At 38.4% G+C, this 21,972-nt stretch overlaps 1 protein-coding gene across 1 annotated transcript in view; it reads left to right on the top strand.

Annotated features, from left to right (window-relative positions):
* The window catches only part of Rip11 (Rab11 interacting protein), a 175,569-nt gene that overhangs the window by 93,695 nt on the left and 59,902 nt on the right, over nucleotides 1-21,972 (top strand). Inside the window, exon 6 of the mRNA XM_090386503.1 lies at nucleotides 21,717-21,919. Within this exon, the coding sequence (XP_090242629.1) occupies nucleotides 21,717-21,919 (203 nt within the window). The remainder of the gene's footprint in view (nucleotides 1-21,716; nucleotides 21,920-21,972) is intronic.

The following is a 21,972-nucleotide window of genomic DNA, read 5'->3' as shown; positions in this document are numbered from 1 at the left end:
TATCCAAAAATGCCATCCATAATTCTTTATTGTGTTCATAACACTTTTCCATCAGTTGCCGGATTTAGAAAATTAGATCCACCGTTGATCTGCCAGGCCTAAAGCCTTGCTGTTCTTTGGCCATCCTATTTTCAATCGTTCCTCTTATCTTCCACTCTAACACTCTCTCATACAGCTTACTCACATGTGATGTCAGTGTGATGCCTCTATAATTGGAACACTTTTCCCTGTTCCCCTTCTTGAACAACAGGATAATCAAACCTTCTTTCCAGTTGTTCAGCACCTGGCTCTCATCCCAGATCTTACAGAACAGTCTGTATGTCTGTGCTATCCCTGCCTCGTCTATAGCCTTCAGCATCTCTCCATTTATCTCATCCATACCAGCAGACTTACCTGTCTTGATGTATTTTCATGTCTGCACTACATCATTCCACATCAAGTCTATCTATTCTCTCTCTCCATATTTTCTCTTCCATCCCCTCTTCTATGATCAACCTGCCTTTGTCCCTTTTTCTGGCTGTCCTGCACATTCAACAGATTTTCAAAATACTTCTTTCATGTTTCTCTTATCTCTTCATCCTTGGTTATTAGGTTCTCATTCTCATCCATCAAGTATTTGCTCTGTTCACCATCTCTTCTTCTATTCCTCGCCATACCATACAGTGTCGTAGAGTTTCACTCTACGACGTATCTTGTCGTAGAGTTTCACTCCATTCTTCTAACCACAGTCTTCTCTCCTCGTTAACTATCCTCTTAGCCTCTCTCTCTTAACGGTTTCATATCTCTCTTTATTCTCATCATTTCTGTTCTGAAAGTAGGCCCTGAATGCATTATTCTTGAATTTCACAGCATCTCTCATCATTTCATTCCACCATGGGGTTTCTTTCCATCTCCTTCTATTGCTTGTCCTTCAACAAACCTGCTCTGTCAGTCCTACTAATACAGTCTTTGAATGCTTTCCATTCTGATTTCACGCTATTCACCACTGCCTTAGGTACAACCTTCCTGAACTCTTTTCTGAACATCGCCCTTTTTCTTCTTCTTTCAACTTCCACACCCTTAGTTTTCTCTCTCTTGTTATTTTGATCCTCTTCAATTTAGGGAATCTTAGAACTCCAACAACTAACTTGTGATCACTACCCAAGGAGACACTAGGAATGACCTTGACATCCACTAGTCTTCTGTGTCGCTCTTTATCCATGAGTATATAGTCAAGGAGGAATTCCTGTTGACCGTCCCAACCATATCTTGTCACTTTGTGACTCTTTCTCTTCTTGATCCAGGTGTTTCTTATGACCAAGTGTTCCATTAACAGAAATCCAACAGCCTGTCACCATCATCATCATTCCTATGTCCCCAACCATGCGGACCCATAATGTATTCTATTCCTTGTCTCTCCACTCCCACTTTTGCATTCAGGTCACCCATGATAACTATATCTCCACCTGTGATGTTCTCTTCAAGCTTGTCCTCAAACTCCAGCTTCTCCATTTCTTCGCAACCAAATTGCGGTGCATAATATTGTTCAATGTTTTGCTGTCAATTACTCATGTCAATTACTGTCAATGTCAATACATGTCAATGCTGTCAATTACTCATGTCAATTAATGCAATTTAATTGACATGAGTCTGTCACTGATATTATTCACCTCTAGGTAGCCTTTCCTTAATCCTGTGGTCTATAATTATGGCTACACCCTTCCTCACTACATCACACCCAGACCAATATAGGTAATAGCCTCCTCGTAACTCTCTACACCCATTTCCTTTCTATTTTGATTCACTCAATCCAATTATGTTTATTTTTCTGTCCTTTAAGATGTCCACATACATTCCTCGATTTTTCCTGACAATGTCATAATATTGAGTATGGCTAGTTTAATATATGTCGTCATCAGCTGATCTTGTTGGTTGCAGATACCACCACGTCCAGGCTAATTAGCTTTGAGGCTTATTTTTCTAATGAAGGCAATAAATTTAAGCTGCTGATCTGCCAAACCTGTCACAGCCATATCACAGATAAAGGATATTAAATGAAGGATCATACTGCTCAATTACAAGTAAAACTAAACTGCTCTTATAAAAATAGACATGCATGAAGAAAGTGCTATTATTAACACCAGAATTAATATGCATCCTAATATTATTCTGCAACAGTACGCTACTGCAACAGGATCTTGAAAAGTTGAGCAGATGGGCTAAGAGGTGGCAACTGAAGTTTAACATTGACAAATGTAAAGTACAGCATATGGGAAGCAGTAACCCTAGAGTAACAAATCAACTGTGCAACTGTGTGGTACTACACTGACAGTGGTAGAGAATGAAAAGGACCTGGGGATAATTGTGCAGGCAGATTGAAGTTTTCTGAGCAATGCAGATGCTCTGCACGAGTAGCTCATGGTGTCTTGTCAATGATATACAGGAATTTTTCTAGCAGGGATAAGGAGATGATTATCCCCTCGTATGAGGCAATGGTCAGGCCACACCTTGAGTACTGTATACTGGTCTGGAGGCCTCATTTTAAGAAAGATGTAGAGCTGTTGGAATGAGTACAGAGAAGGGCAACAAGATTAGTGAATGGAACAAAGGGTTGCTCTTACAAAGAAAGGCTTAAGTTTTGCAAATTACAGTGTCTGGAGACTAGGCACCTGTGAAGTGATCTGATTGAGGTGTATAAAGCCTTGAATGGTTGGAGCATGCTCAATGCTGATGGGATTCTTCCTCTTGCTCAGAATAATTGCCAGAAAGGGAATAAATTTAAATTGAAGAAAGACAGTTGTAGGATAGATGTGCAGAAGTTTACCTTTAGCCATCGGGTGGTTGATTACTGTAACAATCTTCCATCTGTCTTAGAAGTTGATAACTTAAATAGATTCAAGGCGGAACTAGACAAACATTTGGAGTGAGTGGATAGGTGAAATTAGAAGGGTTTTTTTTTTTTTTTTGGCTGATGCTATATAAGCTTGCTTTCTTGCATCATGTACCTTTACTAATTAGCATTAGCATTAGTAGAGGCATTTGATGCAAGAAAGCAAGCTTATGCAGCATCAGCCAAAAAAAAAAAAAAAAAAAAAAAAAAAAGTAACATAAATAAATAAAAATAACCACTTCCACTTCACCCCTCTGTTCGTTCGAAATACCTGTCCAGCTGAGCCTTAAACTTATTTAGGCTATCAACTTCCACGACAAGGGATGGAAGTCTGTTCCACCCACCAACCACCCGCTGGCTAAAGGCAAATTTCCGCACATCTATCCTACATCTGTCTTTCCTCAATTTGAATTTATGCCCTCTCAGGTGATTTTTCTGAGCTAGAGGAAGAATCCCATCAGCATTGAGCATGCTCAAACCATTCAAGGCTTTGTACACCTCTATCAGATCACCCCGCTGGTGCCTAGTTTCCAGACACTGTAATTTGCAAAACTTAAGCCTTTCTTCGTAAGAGAACCCCTTTGTCCCATTCACCAATCTAGTTGCCCTTCTCTGTACTCGTTCCAGCAGCTCTACATCCTTCCTGAAATGAGGCCTCCAGGCCTGTATACAGTACTCTAGGTGTGGCCTGACCATTGCCTTATACAAGGGAATAATCACCTCCTTATCCCTGCTAGAAAAATTTCTATATATCATTGACAATACACCATGAGCTACTCTTGCAGCTCGTCTGCACTGCTCAGAGAACTTCATATCTGCCTGCACCACCACCCCCAGGTCCCTTTCATTCTCTACCACTGTCAGTGTAGTACCACAGAGTTGATACGTTGCTCTGGGGTTGCTGTTTCCCATATGTAGTACTTTACATTTGTCAATGTTAAACTTCATTTGCCACCTCGAAGCCCATCTGCTCAACCTTTCCAAATCCTGTTGCAGCAGCATAGTGTCAGTAGTGTCCTTGACAACCCTGCCAACCTTTGTATCGTCTGCAAACTTGGACATTAAGCCTGATATACCATCATCAATATCATTTATAAATACAGAAAACAATAAAGGCCCCAATACTGAACCCTGAGGGACTCCACTAATAACATTAGTCCACGATGAGCAGTGTCCATTGATTACCACTCTCTGTCTTCTCCCCCTCAACCACCCCTTTATCCATAGCAGCAACTTGCCTCCAATGCCACACTGCTCCAATTTGTGCAGCAGTCTTCCATGTGCAACAGTATCAAAAGCCTTTCTAAGATCCAAGTATATAATATCAAAGTTATTCCCTGCATCCAGTTCTTTTGTGACTGCATCATAGTATCCAATCAAATTGGTCAGGCAAGACTTCCCCTTAACAAAACCATGCTGTGTCCTAGCTATAACTGAAGTCTTGTCTAGATGATCCTGCAGTGCTTCTTTCACCAGTGCCTCCATTAATTTTCCGGGAACAGAAGTTAAACTCACAGGTCTATAATTACTTGTGTCAGCCTTTGATCCCCCTTTGTGAATTGGGGTCACATTTGCACATCTCCAGTCAATGGGTACCTCCCCTGAGTCCAAGGAAGCTCTCATAATTATGGCTAAGGGTTTGCTTACCTCCTTTGCTGCCTCCTTTAATATAACTGGATAGATCCCATCCACCCCAGGTGCCTTTCTTGTGTTTATCTTCAACAATTTCTCCTCCACTTTGCTCTCAGTTATTACAAGATTCTCTAGCTTACTGCTAGAGTTGAATACACCTCTGGCATTCCCCTCGCTGAATAACTCCTCATGTGTGAATGTCGATGCAAAATATTCATTTAGTTTGTTAGCTACCCGAGCAGGGTCATCAACAGTTGACCCATCGATCTCAAGTGGACCAATCTGATTCATCCCCTTCCTTCTAGAGTTTACATAAGTAAAGAACTCTTTGCTGATTTTCTTCGCATCCCTTGCCAAGGATCTCTCGTAATCTGCCTTCGCCTGCCTAACCTCCTTTGTAACTTGGTTACAGATCAACTTGTATCTATCATAGGCATCCGTGTCACGTGTTAATTTGTATGTATCCCATGCATTTTTCTTCTCTGCCATATGCCTCATTAGTTCATCTGACAACCATTTAGGCCTAAACCTTGAACAATATTTCTTAGTTGGTATGTAAAGCCTAGTAGCTTCCACGATAAGTTCTTTGAATGCTTCCCATTTTGAATTTGCTGTTGGCAATATCATCAGTTGATCCCACTGTATAGAATTTAAATACTGTCTCAGTCCATTGTAGTCGCCTTTACGAAAGCAATACCCCTTCCCTTTACCCCTAATGGTAGTTACCTCTTTGAGTAACTCCCACTTCAGCACACTGTGATCACTGCCACCAAGTGGTTCATTTATCTGCATTAATGCTAATGTTTACAGCAAGCTGAAGATATCATAATCAAAAGATATCAAATGCTTGACAGATTCAACTTTTGGGGTCTTTTTCGTTCTCCAGGTCTTTTTCATTCTCCACTACCCAAGGGTGGTATCACACAGCATTACTAGACCAAGACACCTATGTTATCGATAATAACTTTTTATTAAATAGTATTAAAAATCAGGTAGGTAGGTAGGTAATTATTTAAGAAACTTAGAAGTAACAAAGAAATAAGCTTGCACACATTACAGTGTATTGGACTGAGGAGTAATATGCCATATATTTTCATTCAATAGTATCTTAAAGGTATTCAGATATCACAATTTATCTTCTTTTTTGTTACTATTATTTTGCCTCTCATGAAATATTTTACTCTAGTATGGATGTGGAGTACATTTTTTAATAAAGCTACACAAATTATTTATGCAGGACATTACTCTTAATGTTGAAAATATCTTAAAAGTTAACATGTTTTCTATTAAAAACAAAGAAAAGAAAAGCATTTTAGATTCGGTGTGGATATATATAAACAGATATATGGACTTCCAATGGGATTGAGAATTTCAGCTTCCCCTTTCAGAAATATATTTGACAGTTTGACATATTTTATGAATGCCAATATTTGGCATTCATAGAATATGTTAGCATAGGCACATGATGCAAGAAAGCAAGCTTATATAGCATCAGCCAAAAAAAAAAAAAAAAAACTTCTAATTTCACCTATCCACTCACTCCAAATGTTTGTCTAGTTCTGCCTTGAATCTATTTAAGTTATCAACTTCTAAGACAGATGGAAGATTGTTACAGTAATCAACCACCCGCTGGCTAAAGGTAAACTTCTGCACATCTATCCTACAACTGTCTTTCTTCAATTTAAATTTATTCCCTTTCTGGCAATTATTCTGAGCAAGAGGAAGAATCCCATCAGCATTGAGCATGCTCCAACCATTCAAGGCTTTATACACCTCAATCAGATCACTTCACAGGTGCCTAGTCTCCAGACACTGTAATTTGCAAAACTTAAGCCTTTCTTTGTAAGAGCAACCCTTTGTTCCATTCACTAATCTTGTTGCCCCTTCTCTGTACTCATTCCAACAGCTCTACATCCTTCTTAAAATGAGGCCTCCAGACCTGTATAGAGTACTCAAGGTGTGGCCTAACCATTGCCTTATACAAGGGAATAATCACCTCCTTATCCCTTCTAGAAAATGTACTATGTATTATAATAGAGCATATTCTATTATAATTCGTAATATTTTAAACCCTCCCCCATCAACAAGATGATGGCCTACTGGTCAGTATCTAATCAGCAGAACATTTAACTTGATGGATAACAAGCTAAAATATATTTTAGAACTATAAGCAAATGAAATATTTTTTTTAAATCTAAACATTTGTGGACAGTAATTAGCTTAAAACTCATATTTATAGAAAGGACATATGCTTACAGGAAAGTTTCTACATTTATATACATGTTAAGAAATCTGTACTATACACAGGCTTATGATACAATATTGTTTCAAAGAAAATATCACAATATTGGAGGCGCCTCCGTAGCCAGGTGGGAAGGAGCAGCAGTGCGTAGCATACACTTCTTGATTAGACTGGGGGTTCGAGCCCGTCACCACCAAATACGGAAGATGCAGAAAAGTCAAGGAATGACCACTGCATATCCCGGAGCAATATGGCCTTAGTTGCTAATGCTCCTAAAAAACCAAATAACAACAACAACATCACAATATTGGTGTATTTTTCAAGAGAAAATAGATTCATAATTGTAAAGATACCTCTGAATATAATTTTCAAGATAACAACAACATAGTTTATCTAATCCAATGACAGCAAAACTGTAATATTTGTTAATAGTGATAGGACCAGCTCGTCAAGCTCCCACAATCTGTCCTTTATCAAAGTCTGATAAATCCTTCCTTTTACCCATCACGCTCGGAATTTTACTACTTATTGAACCACTGACACCTTAACTATGCTATGTAGGTTGACTAACTGCACACAGGTCACATTCAGTTTTCATAGGGGTGGTCATAATTCAGTGATCACTCAGTGTATTTCCTTTTCTTTTATTATTTATTTAAATTTTTATTATTATTATAGTGCAGCATAAGATTAGTCTTCTTTGCACAAAAACAGCTATTACTGTACTAAAATCCAAATAAACTATGTTAAAATTGTTCCTTACATCCAGCTCATGAGTAACTGTTTCAAAATAGCCTATGAAGCTAATTAAACACAATTTTCCCTTATCAAAACAGATACTATTGTGTGTCCTTCAGAATGCTATATCCATCTAAATCTGGGTACGAGGTTATTACCGTGTTGGCCAAGATTTTTGCATCTCCGGCGAACACTAAGTTTTTATATATATTTAGTTGTTTTATTGACTTAATTGTTATACTAAATTATTTTCTATAAGCACCTTTATAGTCCTAGTCAAGCTCCTTGGTTTATTTGAATTTAGATAGCGATTTTGAAAGTTAACACTTATTGTCCATAGATCTTACCATTCGTAACTTGATGTCATTGTTATACGATACAGAACAGCATAACGTAAATCCCGAAATTCATAGCATAAGATTTAACGTAAAACTAAATAGCGAAATATGTAACACTGTATTAGAAATCTGTTAGATTAGTATAGTATTATCAATTAATCAGTAAAATTTATTAATCTTATTAAATTTCATTGTTATGTTAATTCAATTATACTTAAACAGAAGCATGACACAGACTAGAGCAGCAAAGCAGCAAGCACAAAGTAGCAGTAGTGCTATGGCTCACGGGAGAACCGAAGGGGGCAATTCTCCAATGCATCACAGTCTAAAAAAAAATGTGTGAAATGTTTGCCTAGAACAGGACATGATCTAGCCAAGGAGGATGTCTTTGTGTGTGTGCTAGGTGCACACAAAAAACATATACTTGCATATACTTTGCCAACTCAGTGTTCTGATGGGTGTCTATGAGAGATTGAGGTGTAGGGAAACTAATATGAGGGGGCCCATCAAGCTCTCAGCTGCCCAACTCTATGCCAGAGCTCACTCCTGTGCATAAGGCAACACAGCAGCAATCTCCAAGGCAGAATACTCTAATTCCACAGGAAGTATTTATTGTTGGTGACTATTGTCAGAGAGATAGGGAATATATTATGCAAAAAGGTAGGCGGACCACGACCAGGATATGTCTGACAGGGGCGAAAATTGATGACATTGTAGGGCAGATATCTGTTAAGAGCAAAAAAGGTGATATTGTTGTACATTTGGCAGTAATGACCTCAAGAATAAGAGAACTGCAGATTTACTTAACAAGTACAGGTCAATGCTGAAAAAAGTCTCAAGTTAGGATTAATTTGAAAGTGTCTGCAATTCTGCCCAGACACGATAGAAAGGAATATATGATGACAGCCTTGTCAATCAATTCGACCCTGGAGAGAATGTGCAAGACTCACAGGGTAGAATTTTTTTCAGCATGGTCTGTGCTTGCTAACAGGAGAGACTGCTTCTATAGGGAGGGGATACACTTAAATAGAAAGAGTGCAAGAATATTTGCTGATGCTAGTGAGGCAGAGTTAGGTGGGTTGGAAAACTGCTAGCCTGGGGGGAGGGATTCATGGACTAAAATGATTAACAGTAGCCGAGGGCAGAGGCAAAAGTGATTCTTGCACTGCTTCTATTGTAATGAGCAGCAGACTAGAGAGCAAGACCTTTCCGCATCCTCCGTATTTGGTGGGCACGGGCTCAAACCCCGAACTAATCAAGAAGCGTGTGCTACGCACTGCTGCTCCTGCCCACCTGGCTACGGAGGCACCCAAATACATAGGCTGTGTTAGGGTAACTAAGAGTAACCCTAACACAGCCTATGTGTTAGGGTAACTAAGAGTAAGAACAGGTGCATGTATACTTGCATGTGCACCAATGCTAGAAGTATAGTAAATAAATTTGATGAATTTGAAGTGCTGATCAAGGCATCAAAGGAAAATATTGTTGGGATATCAGAGACAAGGTGTCATACAAATATAAGCAGTGCAGAATTGGAATTTGGGGAGTACAATGTGTATAGAAAGGATAGACAGGGTAGGAAGGAAGGAAGTGTTATGCCATTAGTTAAGAAACACATAAAATCTAAGGAAGTGCATCTAATTAACATCTGTGGATAGTGCAAAAGTCTGTTTGGTGTAACATAAACACTGGGAAAGGGAAAATGATAGTAGGAGCGGAGCGTGTTATAGGCCTAATGACTCTGATGAGTACAATGAACAGTTGTGCAGAGAAATAGAGTGGGCTGTAAATCAGAATTTCTTGTAATGGGGGATTTTAACTTTCCAGATATTGACTGGAACTTGTGGTTTGGTCACTAGCATGCTAGCAAGACTTCTGTGGATTTATTCGAGGATTGTTTTCTACAGCAACATGTTTGAGGGGCAACCAGAGGGAGTAATTCTTGATCTGATTATCAGCAGTGATTATTCATGCATTAAGAATTTGCAGATAAAGAAACCACTAGGTGACAGTGATCACAGTATACTGATGTGGGATTTACTTAAAGATGTAACTACCAACAAGAGATTTTGTTGGTAGTTACATAAAGGGTAAAGGTAAGGGTTTTTGCTTTCGTAAAGGTGTCTACAGTTGTCTCAGACAGTTTTTAAATTCTATACAGTGGGATCAACTGATGATGTTATCAATGGTGAATTCTAAATGAGAAGCCTTCAGGGACTTAATTTGGAGGCTACTAGGCTTTTCATACCAACTAAGAAATAATGATCAAGGTTCAGTTGCCTAAATGGATGCCAGATGAATTAATGAGGCTCATGGCAGAGAAGAAAAATGCATGGAATGCATATAAATTATCAGCGACACAGAAGCCTACTGCAGATATAAACTAGTCTGTTATCAAGTCACAAAGGAGGTTAGGCAGGCAAAGGCAGATTACGACAAATCTTTGGCAAAGGATGCAAAGAAAAACAGTAAAGAGTTCTTTACTTATGTAAACTCAAGAAGGAAGGGAATGAATCAGATTGGTCCACTTAACGTAGATGGTTCGACTATTGAGAATCCTGCTCAAATAGCTGATAAAATGAATGAGTATTTTGCATCTACATTCACACATGAGAAGTTATTCAAGGATCCCCCTCCTTGAATAAGTTTAGAAAGTTTATCAAACTAACAGGGAGCTAAGTGATTTTGTAATAACTGAGAGCAAAGTGGACGATAAATTGTTGAAGTTAAACATAAAAAAGGCACCTGGGGTGGATGGAATCTATCCAGTTATATATTGAAGGAGGCAGCAAGGGAAGCTAGCAAACCACTAGCCATAATTTTGAGAGTATCTTTAGATTCAAGGGAGGTCCCCATGGACTGCAGTGTGCAAATGGATCCCCAATTCACAAAGAGGGTTCAAAAGGTTACCCGAATGATTACAGACCTGTTAGTTTAACTTATGTTTCGGGGAAAATAATAGAGTCTAATAGTTAAAATAATAGTTAAAGAAACATTGAAGGTTTATCTAGGCAAGACTGCAGTTATAGTTCAGACACAGCATGGGTTTTTTTTAAAGGGCAGTCTTGTCTGACTAATGTGATGTGGTCACAAAGGAACTGGATGCAAAAATAATTTATTCTTTCATATACTTGGATTTCAGGAAAGCTTTTGATACTGTTGTACATGTAAGATGGTGCAATATGACCTATGTAGCCCTTGCGCCAGAAACTCCCACAACAATAACACTGCTGTACAAATTGGAGCGGTATAGCATTAAGGGCAAGTTGCTGCAATGGATAAAGGAATGGTTGAGTGGGAGACAGCAGAGAGTGGTAATAAATGGATACTGCTCTAGCTCTACATGGACTAATGTTATTAGGAGTCCCCCAGGGTTCGGTGCTGGTATTTATCACTGATATCAATGAAGGAATATCAGGCTTAATATCCAAGTTTGCAAATAATACAAAGGTTGGCAGGGTTGTTAATGGCACTAAAGACAGTATGCTTCTGTAACAGGATCTAGATAAGTTAGGCAGATGGGCTGAGAAGTGGCAACTGAAGTTTAGCATTGACAAGTGCAAAGTACTGCATATAGGTAGCAGTAACCCAAGAGAAACATACCAACTGTGTGGTACTATACTCAGGGAGGTGGAGAATGAAAAATACCTGGTGGTAATTGTGCAGTCATATGAAGTTCTCTGAGCAGTGCAGACGGGCTGTCAGAGTAGGTCATGGAGTTTTGTCAATGATATATAGGAATTTTGCTGGCAGAACAAGGAGGTGATTATCCCTTTGTATAAGCCAATGGTCAGGCCACACCTTGTGTACATGAGGCCTTCAGACCTGCGTACAGATCTGGAGGCCTCATTTTAGGAAAGATGTAGAGTTGCTAGAACGAGTATAGAGAAGGGCAACAAGATTGGTGAGAGGAACAAAGGGGTGCACTTACGAAGAAAGGCTTATGTTCTGCAAGTTGCAGCAACTGGAGACTAGGCACCTGCGAGGTGATCTGATTGAGGTGTATAAGGTCTTGAATTGTTTGAGCAGGCTCAATGCTAATGGGATACTTCCGCTTGCGCAGATTAAGAACCCGAGGAGACAAATTGAAATTGAGAAAAGACAGTTGTAGAATAGATGTGTAGAATAAATATGCCTTTAATCAGTGGGTGGTTGATCATTGGCACAAACTTCCATCTGTTGTAGTGGATGTTAGCAACTTAAATAAGTTCAAGGCAGAACTAGACAAACATTTGGAGTGAATGGATGGGTGAAATGGGAAGAGTTTTTTTTTTTAGGCTGATGCTGTATAAGCTTGCTTTCTTGCATCATATGCCTCAACTAATGCTAATGTCCCTAGATTGCACTCTTAATCATTGCCTCTAAGATTTTCCCTACCACTGAAGTCAGACTAACCAGTCTGTAGTTACCAACTGTGCAAAGACCAAACCAAATCAGTATCCTTCACTCTTAGAACTGCCTTTATGTATTGGTGATATATTGGTACTTCTCAAGTCCAAAGGAATCTCCACCAAGTCCAAAGATGTTCTCATAATTAACCTCAATGGTTCAATACACTCCCTGGTGGTCTCCCTCAAAACCAATGGGTATACACCATCAACATATGGGATTTTTACTTGTCTTTATGCTCAATACTGTAAAGAAAGAAAAATAATTTGCATATTTATTTAAAATTCCTTAGTGACCTTTTGAATTGTCTCAGTGAACTTTAATAACATGTTATTGCTTAAACTAGTTGTAAAACATGTTGCTAACCTAAAGTATTTACATTATATTTATTCAAGGTTCTTTTGTAATTCATGGGAAATTTGTAAATTAGACATTTATTAAGTGGAGATGCACTTAACAGTTAATCTAATAATCCCATGTTACTTTCTACATAGAATACACATGTTTAGTTACGTATGCATTCTCAGAGCAATTTGTGTCTGACTGTGCAATTATCCCCATGTCTTTTTCATTCTTTATTACCCTGAGTATGATACCAAAAGTGGTATTTTATTCTGCTACACATATCTAGTACATTTTTCAATGTAAACTTCAACTGCCACCTGCCTTTAGAGCACTGAATACTGCAGAGTTCAAAAATAACAAAATAAAAACAAAACTAAAATAGTATTAGTATTAATAGTGGCAAATAATACAAGAAAGCAAGCTTATACACCATCAGCCAAAAAAAATTCCATTTCACTTATACATTCCCTCCAATAGTTCGTCTAGTTCTTCCTTGAATTTATTCAAACTACCCACTTCCACAATAACAGATGGAAGCTTGTTCCAGCAACCAACCACCCATTGGCTGAAGTAAAACTTCCACTCATCTATTCTGCAACCATCCTTCCTCAATTTGAATTTATGTCCCTCATGTGCATAGTCTAGTAAGAGCACCCCTTTGTTCCCCCTCACCAATCTCCTTGCCTTTCAATGTACCCATTCCAGCAGCTCTACATCCTTCCTGAAATGAGGCCTCCAGACCTGAATGCAGTACTCAAGATGTGGAGTGAGCATTGCCTTATACAATGGGATAATCACTTCCTTATCCTTACTAGCAAAATTCCTGTATATCACTGACAAAATCCATGAGCTGTCCTGGCAGCATATCTACACTGCCAGAAAACTTCATATCAGATTGCACACTTACTCCCAGGTCCTTTTCATTTTCCACTACCCTGAGTGTAGTACCACAGAGTTGATATGCTATTCTGGGATTACTGCTGCAGAGATGCAGTACCTTTAATTTGTCAATGTTAAACTTCAGTTGTCATTTTCAGCCCATCTGCCTAATTGTTCTATATATTCTTGCAGCAACAGACCTTCATTTCTGTCATTAACTACCTAGCAACCTTTGTATCATCTGAAAACTTGGACATTAAGCTTGATATATCCTCATCAATATCTTTAATAAATAGAGAAAACAGTAATGGCCCAGCACCAAACCCCATGTCACTCCACTAAAAATCAGTGCACAAAGAGCAGTGTCCATTGATAACCACACTCTGTCTTCTTCCACTCAACCATCCCATTATTCACAGCAGTAACTTTCCCTTAATGCCACACTGCTCCAATTTGTACAGCAATCTCTTATATGTAACAGTATTTAAAGCTTTTCTGAAATCTAAGTAAATAATATCAAAATTATTTTTTGCATCTCCAGTTCCTTTAGAAAACAGGCCTTGTGCTTCGTGTTGCATTATATCATCAAAGTTACTGGTTAAAATAAATTTATTAAAATAAAAATGATATATACACAAGATAAAACAGAAATAAAATAAGATAAAAGCGTTAAAATACAATAATATAAGAGTTAAAATATATATAATAAAAGCGTTAAAATACATAGTGCCTTTTGAAGCAAAGTGCCTCTTCATCAGCTAGTTTGTGAAATGACACAGACTAGCTTTTATGTTTATTTTATCTTTTATCTGATTGTATTTTAATGCTTTTATCTTATTTTATTTCTGTTTTATCTTATGTATATATCATTTTTATTTTAATAAATTTATTTAACCAGTTAGTTGGTCGGCGCAAGAAACTTTGATATCCAGTTCCTTTGTCACTGCATCATAGCAACCAATAAAATTGGACAGACTAGATCTCCCCTTAATTAACACATGCTATGACTGAAGTATAACTGCACTCCTGTCTAGATGGTTCTGCATTTCTTATTTAAGCAGTGACTTCATTATTTTCCCTGAAACAGAAGTTAAGCTAACAGATCTTTAATTATTCATTTCACCCTTTGATCCCCTTTGTGAATTGGGGATACATTCACATATCTCCAGTCCACAGGGGATCTCCTCCTGAATCCAAAGATGCTATTGTAATTATGGCTAAGGGTTTACTTACCTAATTTGCTGTCTCCCTTAATATGATTGGATAAATTATATCCACCCAGGTGCCATTTTTATGTTTAACTTGAACAGTTTCTCTTCTTGAACATTCCTCTGAGTTATCGGAAAATCATTCAGCTGCCCCTTAGAGCTTGATAAACTTCTGTGATCTGCCTCCCTAAAGAATTCCTCATGTGTAAATGTAGATGCAAAATAGCTATTCAGCCTGTCAGCAACCTGAGCAGGTTCATCAACAGTTAAACCATCAAATAAAGTGGACTAATGTGATTCAACACCTTCCTTCTACTGTTAATATAAGTAAAGAAGTCTTTGCTGCTTTTCTTGGCCTTTTTACCAGAGGCTTCTCGTAATCTGCCGTGGCTTGCCTAACTTCCTTTGTGACTTGGTTGCAGACTAGTTTATAGCTACCATAGGCTTCTGTGGTAATTCACTAGATAATTTATATGCATCCCGCACATTTTGTTCTCTGCCATGAGTCTCATTAGTTCATATCTAGAAAGTTAAAATCCCCCATTATAAGATACATGTATTCTGATTTACTGATTCACTCTGTCAGCTTAATAGATTAATTAACAGACCAACACTAACAGATTAATAGCAGATGCAGAGGGGGAAAGTGATTCTTGTGCTACTTTTCTTGGGACATATAGCATCTTGAATGAGGTGTTGGACATTTCAGGGCCTTTTAGTGGGGGGGGGGAGTATTCATAGAATAAGCAAATACATTGGCTGTGTTAATGTTTGGGATATAGTAAACAAATTTGATGAATTTAAAGTTCTGGTAAGTCATCAAAGACAGAGACATGTCACTCAAACATAAGGAATGCAGTAAATTTGAATAAGTGGAATAAAATATTCAGAAAAAGGAGAGACAGAAGGGGAAAGAAGTTATGTTCTTAGTTAAGAAGCACGCCACCAACTGTAAATGGAGGTGGCCAGAATAACGTTGATTGTGTTTGGTGTGTTATAAGCATGAGGAAAATAAAAATGAGGGCAGGAGTTTTAATACAAAAAATTTGTACATTAACACAAGCCTAATGCTTGCACTGTAATGAGTATTACAAATGACTATACATAATGTATTGAGCATTACAAATGACTATACAAATGACTATGATAAGGCTGGTTGATTGGTTGTTGGGTTTTATTGGCGCATTAGCAACTAAGGCTATAATGTGCCAAAACCAGGTGATATATATAAAACATTTAAATTTCACTGACCTAATTACTTAGGTCACCATGTCAAGATATAAAATAACAAAGGTATAAAATGTAGAAAAGAAATCAATAAAGAAATAACAATAACATGTCAATTTTAAATACAAGTATGATAAGGCATTTGACCCCATAAAGCATAAGGCAATGTTTCGGGCACTGGAAAGATAAGGCACAGATATCCCATACATTATCATTGATCATCACGCAATGCAGCGGCAACCTCTAAGGCAGAATGTGCTGGTACCACAGGAACTAGTTGTTGGTGATTCTATTGTCAGGGAAATGGGGAACATGGTATGTAAAAAGGATAGGTGGAACAGGACCAGGGTATGTCTGCCAGGGGCAAAAGTTGATGACGTTATAGAGTGGATATCATCTTTTAAGGGCACAAAAGGTATAACTACAATCAAAGCAATGAAAAGGGCTTTTGCTTTTGTAAAGGTGACTACAATGGTCTCAGGCAGTTTTTAAATTCTATTCACTGGGACCAACTGATGATGTTACCAACAACAAATTCTAAATGAGAAGTACAGTGGTACCTCGATATACGAGTGCCCTAATATACGAGTGCTTTGAGATACGAGCCGCCGAGCGAGCGATATTTTGCTTTGAGATGAGAGCAAGATTTGAGATACGAGGAATCGCACACTACACCGCTGCACACGACCCCAACATGCGGGGCGCATGTTGGGGTCGTGTGCAGCGTCTAACAGTTTCTCCCACCTCAGACTAGACCTCAGTCTGTGTGCTTGTTTCCCTCGTTTTCGTAGCATATTTGATAAGTTGGGTTCGCGTTTTTTGCTTTTTGTACATTTACAAAACATTATCAAATTTATTTTTATAACCATGGGTCCGAAGAAGAAGATGATGTCTATTGAATTAAAGCGTGAAATCATAGAAAAACATGAGCAAGGTGTGCGAGTAATTGACTTGGCGAGGATGTACGGGCGTAGCACATCAATGATATGTACTGTGCTTAAACAGAAGAAGTTGATAAAGGGTATAATGCCAGCCAAGGGCATTACAATAATTTCTAAGCTCCGGACCTCTCTCCATGAGAAAATGGAGAAACTACTGATGGTGTGGGTGACAGAGAAGCAGCTTCAAGGAGGATTCTTAACACAAAGTATCATATGTGAGAAGGCACGAGCGATTTACGGTGATTTGCTGAAGCAGATCCCACACACTTCCACAAACGAGGAATCGGAAGACTCGTTTAAAGCCAGTTGGGGCTGGTTTGACAACTTTAGGAAGGACCGGCATTCACTCCGTCGTCAGGCATGGTGAGGCAGCAAGTTCGGATGTGAAGGCAGCTGAGGTTTACATCAAAACGTTTTCTGAACTGATAGAAGCCAAAGGATACATCCCTCAGCAAGTCTTCAACTGTGACGAGACAGGGCTTTTCCAGAAAAGGATGCCGAATAGGACTTACATAACGGCAGAGGAGAAGACGATGCCAGGTCATAAACCCATGAAGGATAGATTAACTCTAGCACTTTGTGCCAATGTGAGTGGCGACTGCAAAATCAAGCCTCTGCTAGTATACCATTCGGAAAATCCCAGAGCCTTTAAGTCACATAAGATTTTAAAAGAAAAACTACAAGTTATGTGGAGGGCAAATCTGAAGGCGTGGGTCACCAGGAAATTCTTTGTGGAGTGGATAAACCTGGTGTTTGGCTCTTCTGTTAAAAAATATCTACAGGAAAACAACCTACCCATGCAAGTCCTTCTCGTCCTCGACAATGCCCCTGCTCACCCAACAAATCTCGAAGATGATTTACTCGAAGAGTTCAAGTTTATAAAGGTTCTCTACCTACCACCCAACACCACTCCTATCCTGCAGCCCATGGATCAGCAGGTGATTTCTAATTTTAAGAAGTTGTACACCAAGCACATTTTTCGGCGCTGCTTTGAAGTGACGGAGAACACAAACCTTACCCTTCGAGAGTTCTGGAAGGACCACTTTAACATCGTGATATGCCTAAGAATTATTGATCAGGCCTGGCTGGGTGTTACAACGAGGACCTTAATATCTGCATGGAAGAAGCTGTGGCCTGAAGCTGTAGCTGAAAGGGCTTTTGAAGGATTGGAACCCGAAGTGTCAGTGGTAGAGGAGATTGTTTCTCTGGGAAAATCCATGGGTCTGGAGGTGGATGAGAGAGATGTGAACGAACTTGTCGAGGAACAGACTCAGGAGTTGACAACCGAGGAGTTACACGATCTACATTCGCAGCAGCATATGGTGGTTCAACGAAAAATTAGTTTTGAAGAGGAGCCAGATATGGAGAAGGTTATCTCTACAAGAAATATAAAGGAGATCTTGGGAATGTGGGAGAAAGTTGTAGAGTTCGTGGATAAAAATCACCCCGAAAAAGTTGCAACTGGTCGTGCATCGGAGTTGTTCAACGAAACTTGCCTAACACATTTCCGCAATATCCTGAAAGGGAGGAAGAAACAAACCTCCTTGGACAGTTTTTTTTAAACGATCTGCAGGTGAAAATGAGCAAAGCGTGACAAAAAAAGCGAAGACCAATGACGAAAATTATACGCTTCTGTAAGCACTTCACCTTTTCTTTTATTATGTTTCTATAGAATATGTATTTGTTATTTATAAATAAATGTTTCTTCTTGTAAATACATTTTTCTTATTCAAAAACACTTAACAAAAACAACTGAGGTGGTTTTTTGGGAGCTGGAACGGATTAATGGCATTTCAATTAATTTCAATGGGGAAAATTGCTTTGAGATACGAGCAATTTGACATACGAGCAAGGTTACGGAACGAATTAAACTCGTATGTCGAGGTACCACTGTATTCAGGGAAGTAATCAGTGTATTTTTATACCAATATTTATATCTATATCAGAGGCTTTTTATGCCAATTTAGAGTTACCGCTCCAGGCCAAAACCGAAATCAATATCAGATGAACTGACAAGACTCATTGCAGAGAAAAAAATAAATGAGTTGTTTATAAATTATCAGATCTATCCAATTATATTGAGGAGGAAGCAAAGGAGGAAAACAAATGCTTAGCTATAATTAAGAGAGCATCTTTGGATTTGGAAATGGTCTCTATGTACTGGAGATGTGTGAATATATCCCCAATTCACAAAAGGGGTATTTAAAAGGTAGCATTAATAGAGGCACATGATGCAAGAATTCAAGATTATGAGCCAAAAAAGAAAGAAAAAAAAAAAAAAAAACCTCCCATTTCACCCTTCCATTCATTCCAAATGCCTGTACAGCTCAGCCTTAAATTTATTTCGGCTATCAACTTCCACAACAAAAGATGGAAGTCTTCCACCAATCAACTACCCGCTGACTAAAGGCAAATTTCCACACATCTATTCTACAACTGTCTTTCCTCAATTTGAATCTGTGCCCCCTTAGGTTCTTAATCTGAGCAAGAGGAAGAATCCCATCAGTATTCAGCTTGCTCAACCCATTCAAGGCCTTATACACCTTAATCAGATCACCTCACAGGTGCCTACTCTCCAGGCGCTACAATTTGCAGAACTTAGGCCTTTCTTGGTAAGAGAACCCCTTTGTTACTCTCCACAAACTTGTTGCCCTTCTTTGTACTCATTCTAGCAATTCAACAGAATAATCACCTCCCTTTCCCTGATAGAAAAATTCCTGTATATCATTGACAAGACTCCATAACTTGCCCTGGCAGCCCCTGTGCACTACTCAGCAAACTTCATATTTGATTGCACAATCACCCCCAGGTCTTTTTCACTTTCCACTTCCCTGAGTGTAGTACCACACAGTTGGTACATTTCTCTTCGGTTATTCCTACCCATATGCAGTACTCTGCATTTGTCAATGTTAAACTTCATTTGCCCAACTTATCTAGATCCAGTTGGAGTTTGACTCCATAAAGTTTTTACTGTTGTTAACAACCCTATCAACCTTTGTTTCATCTGCAAACTTGGACATTAAATCTGATATACCTTCATCAATATCATTGATAAATATACAAAACAACAATGGGCCCAACACTGAACCCTGGGGAACCCCACTAATAACACCTTTTGACTCAACCATCCCTTTATCCTTATTAATATCAAATTACTGTCACTCAGAGCGAAACGGATTTGTATCCGTTTTGCTCTGAGCAACAGTAATTTGATATTAATAATGAATCTAGAGCACACAGGCCTCTTTAATCATCCCTTTATCCATTGTAGCAACTTATCCTCAATGTCAAGCCTCTCCAATTTGTACAGCAGTCTTCCATGTGCAACAGCATCAAAAGATTTCCTGAAATCCAAGTATATGATACCAAAATTATTTTTGGCATTCAGTTCCTTTGTGACCACATCATAGTATCCAATCAAATTGGTCAGACAAGACCTCCCTTTAACAAACCCATGCTGTGTCTTAACTGTTACTGCAGTCTTGTCTAGATGATCCTGCAATGCTTCTTTAACTAGTGACTCCATTATTTTCCCCGGAACACCAGTTAAAATAACAGGTCTATAATTACTTGTGTCACCTTTTGAACCCCTTTGTGAATTGGTGATACATTTGCACACCTCGAGTCCAAGGAAGTCCTCATAATTATGGCTAAGGGTTTGCTTACTTCCTTTGCTGCCTCCTTTAATATAACTGGATAGATATCATCCATCCAAGATGCCTTTTTTATGTTTAAATTCGACATTTTCTCCTCCACTTTGCTCTCAGTTATTACAAAATCACTCGGCTCCCTGTTAGAGTTTGATAAACGTCTGGCATAAGTAATTACAGAGCAGTTAGTTTAACTTCTAGGAAAAATTTTGGAATCACTAGTCAAAGAAGTAATGCAGTACCACCTAGACAGGAATGCTATAATATTGCAGCCACAGCAGGGATTTGTTAAGGGGCAATCTTGTCTGACCAATCTGACTGGATACAATTATACAGTAACAAGGGAACTTGATGCAAAAATTAATTTTGATATTGTATACTTGTATTTTGGGAGAGCTTTTGATACTGTTGCACATAAAAACTGCTGTACAAATTGGAGCTTGCGGCAATAAGGGCAACTTGCTGCTATTGATAAAGGGATGGTTGATTGGGAGAAGACAGAGTGGTAATTAATGGACACTGCTCTTCCTGGATTAATGTTATTAGTGGAGTTCCCCAAGGTTTAGTGCTGGGCCATTGTTCCATAGCCGAGTAGTCAGGAGCAGGAGTGCAATAGCACACCCTCTTTGAGTAGACTGGGGGTCAAGCCCCTGACTACTAAATACAGTCCATCTGCCAACCTGCATTGGACCAGCATGACCAATTATGGTCCATTTCTCTGAACATGAATTGTTGAGGAGGCTTCCATCCTGCAATGGACTGATAATGGCTGCAGTTTACCTTTTTTTTTTTTTTTTTATCATTGTTGTTTTCTATATTTATTAATCATATTGATTAAGGTATATCAGGCTTAATATCTCTAAGTTACAAATAATTACAATAAATTTTTAAAAAATAAGAAATATTTAGGAAATTTTTGCCTGCTTTTGCTAACCTGCATAGATGCCAAGAACTGTGTGAGGTACATGCGGCTATCTCTGCTGGTTTGCAAGTGAGTCAGTGATCCGTTTTCTCTTGTCTTGTACACTAGCAAAAGATATTCTACAATGGCAAGATAGAGAGAGAGAGGACAATAAAAAAGTATTTATTTATTGAAATAATTTGTTTTCATGCCTGATACATTAGGGTATGCCCAGGCACACTCTGTATACCTGTAGTTTTGTCTATGATTAAAAGAATATTATTTTAATATAGTGATTTGTAAATTTTTATTAGCTTTTCTGTTTTGTTCATATCTGCTCACTTTTTTTTTTTCCAGGGCAGAAGCTTCACAGATTGTCTACACACAATTTTTCCTTTAGAATTAATCATTTAGATCCACGGTCAGAATTTAAAAGTATAAGAGATAGACGTCATAATTCTATATCAGAATTTCCTATTGACAGCTTAGATGGAGAAGACATTCTTATTTGCACTGGTGGAAAGGATAATGATGAATTAAGATGGAAAGGCATCCATAATGTATGTAGTTTTTATTTGTCCAGTAGATTAGATAAATATGCAATTCTAATTTA

Source organism: Mastigoproctus giganteus, chromosome 12 (assembly GCF_048544385.1).
Source record: "Mastigoproctus giganteus isolate SK-2022 chromosome 12, ASM4854438v1, whole genome shotgun sequence".
Taxonomy (NCBI): Eukaryota; Metazoa; Arthropoda; class Arachnida; order Uropygi; family Thelyphonidae; genus Mastigoproctus; species Mastigoproctus giganteus.
The sequence above is the reverse complement of the archived record's forward strand: the minus strand, read 5'-3'. Positions and strand labels throughout refer to the sequence as shown.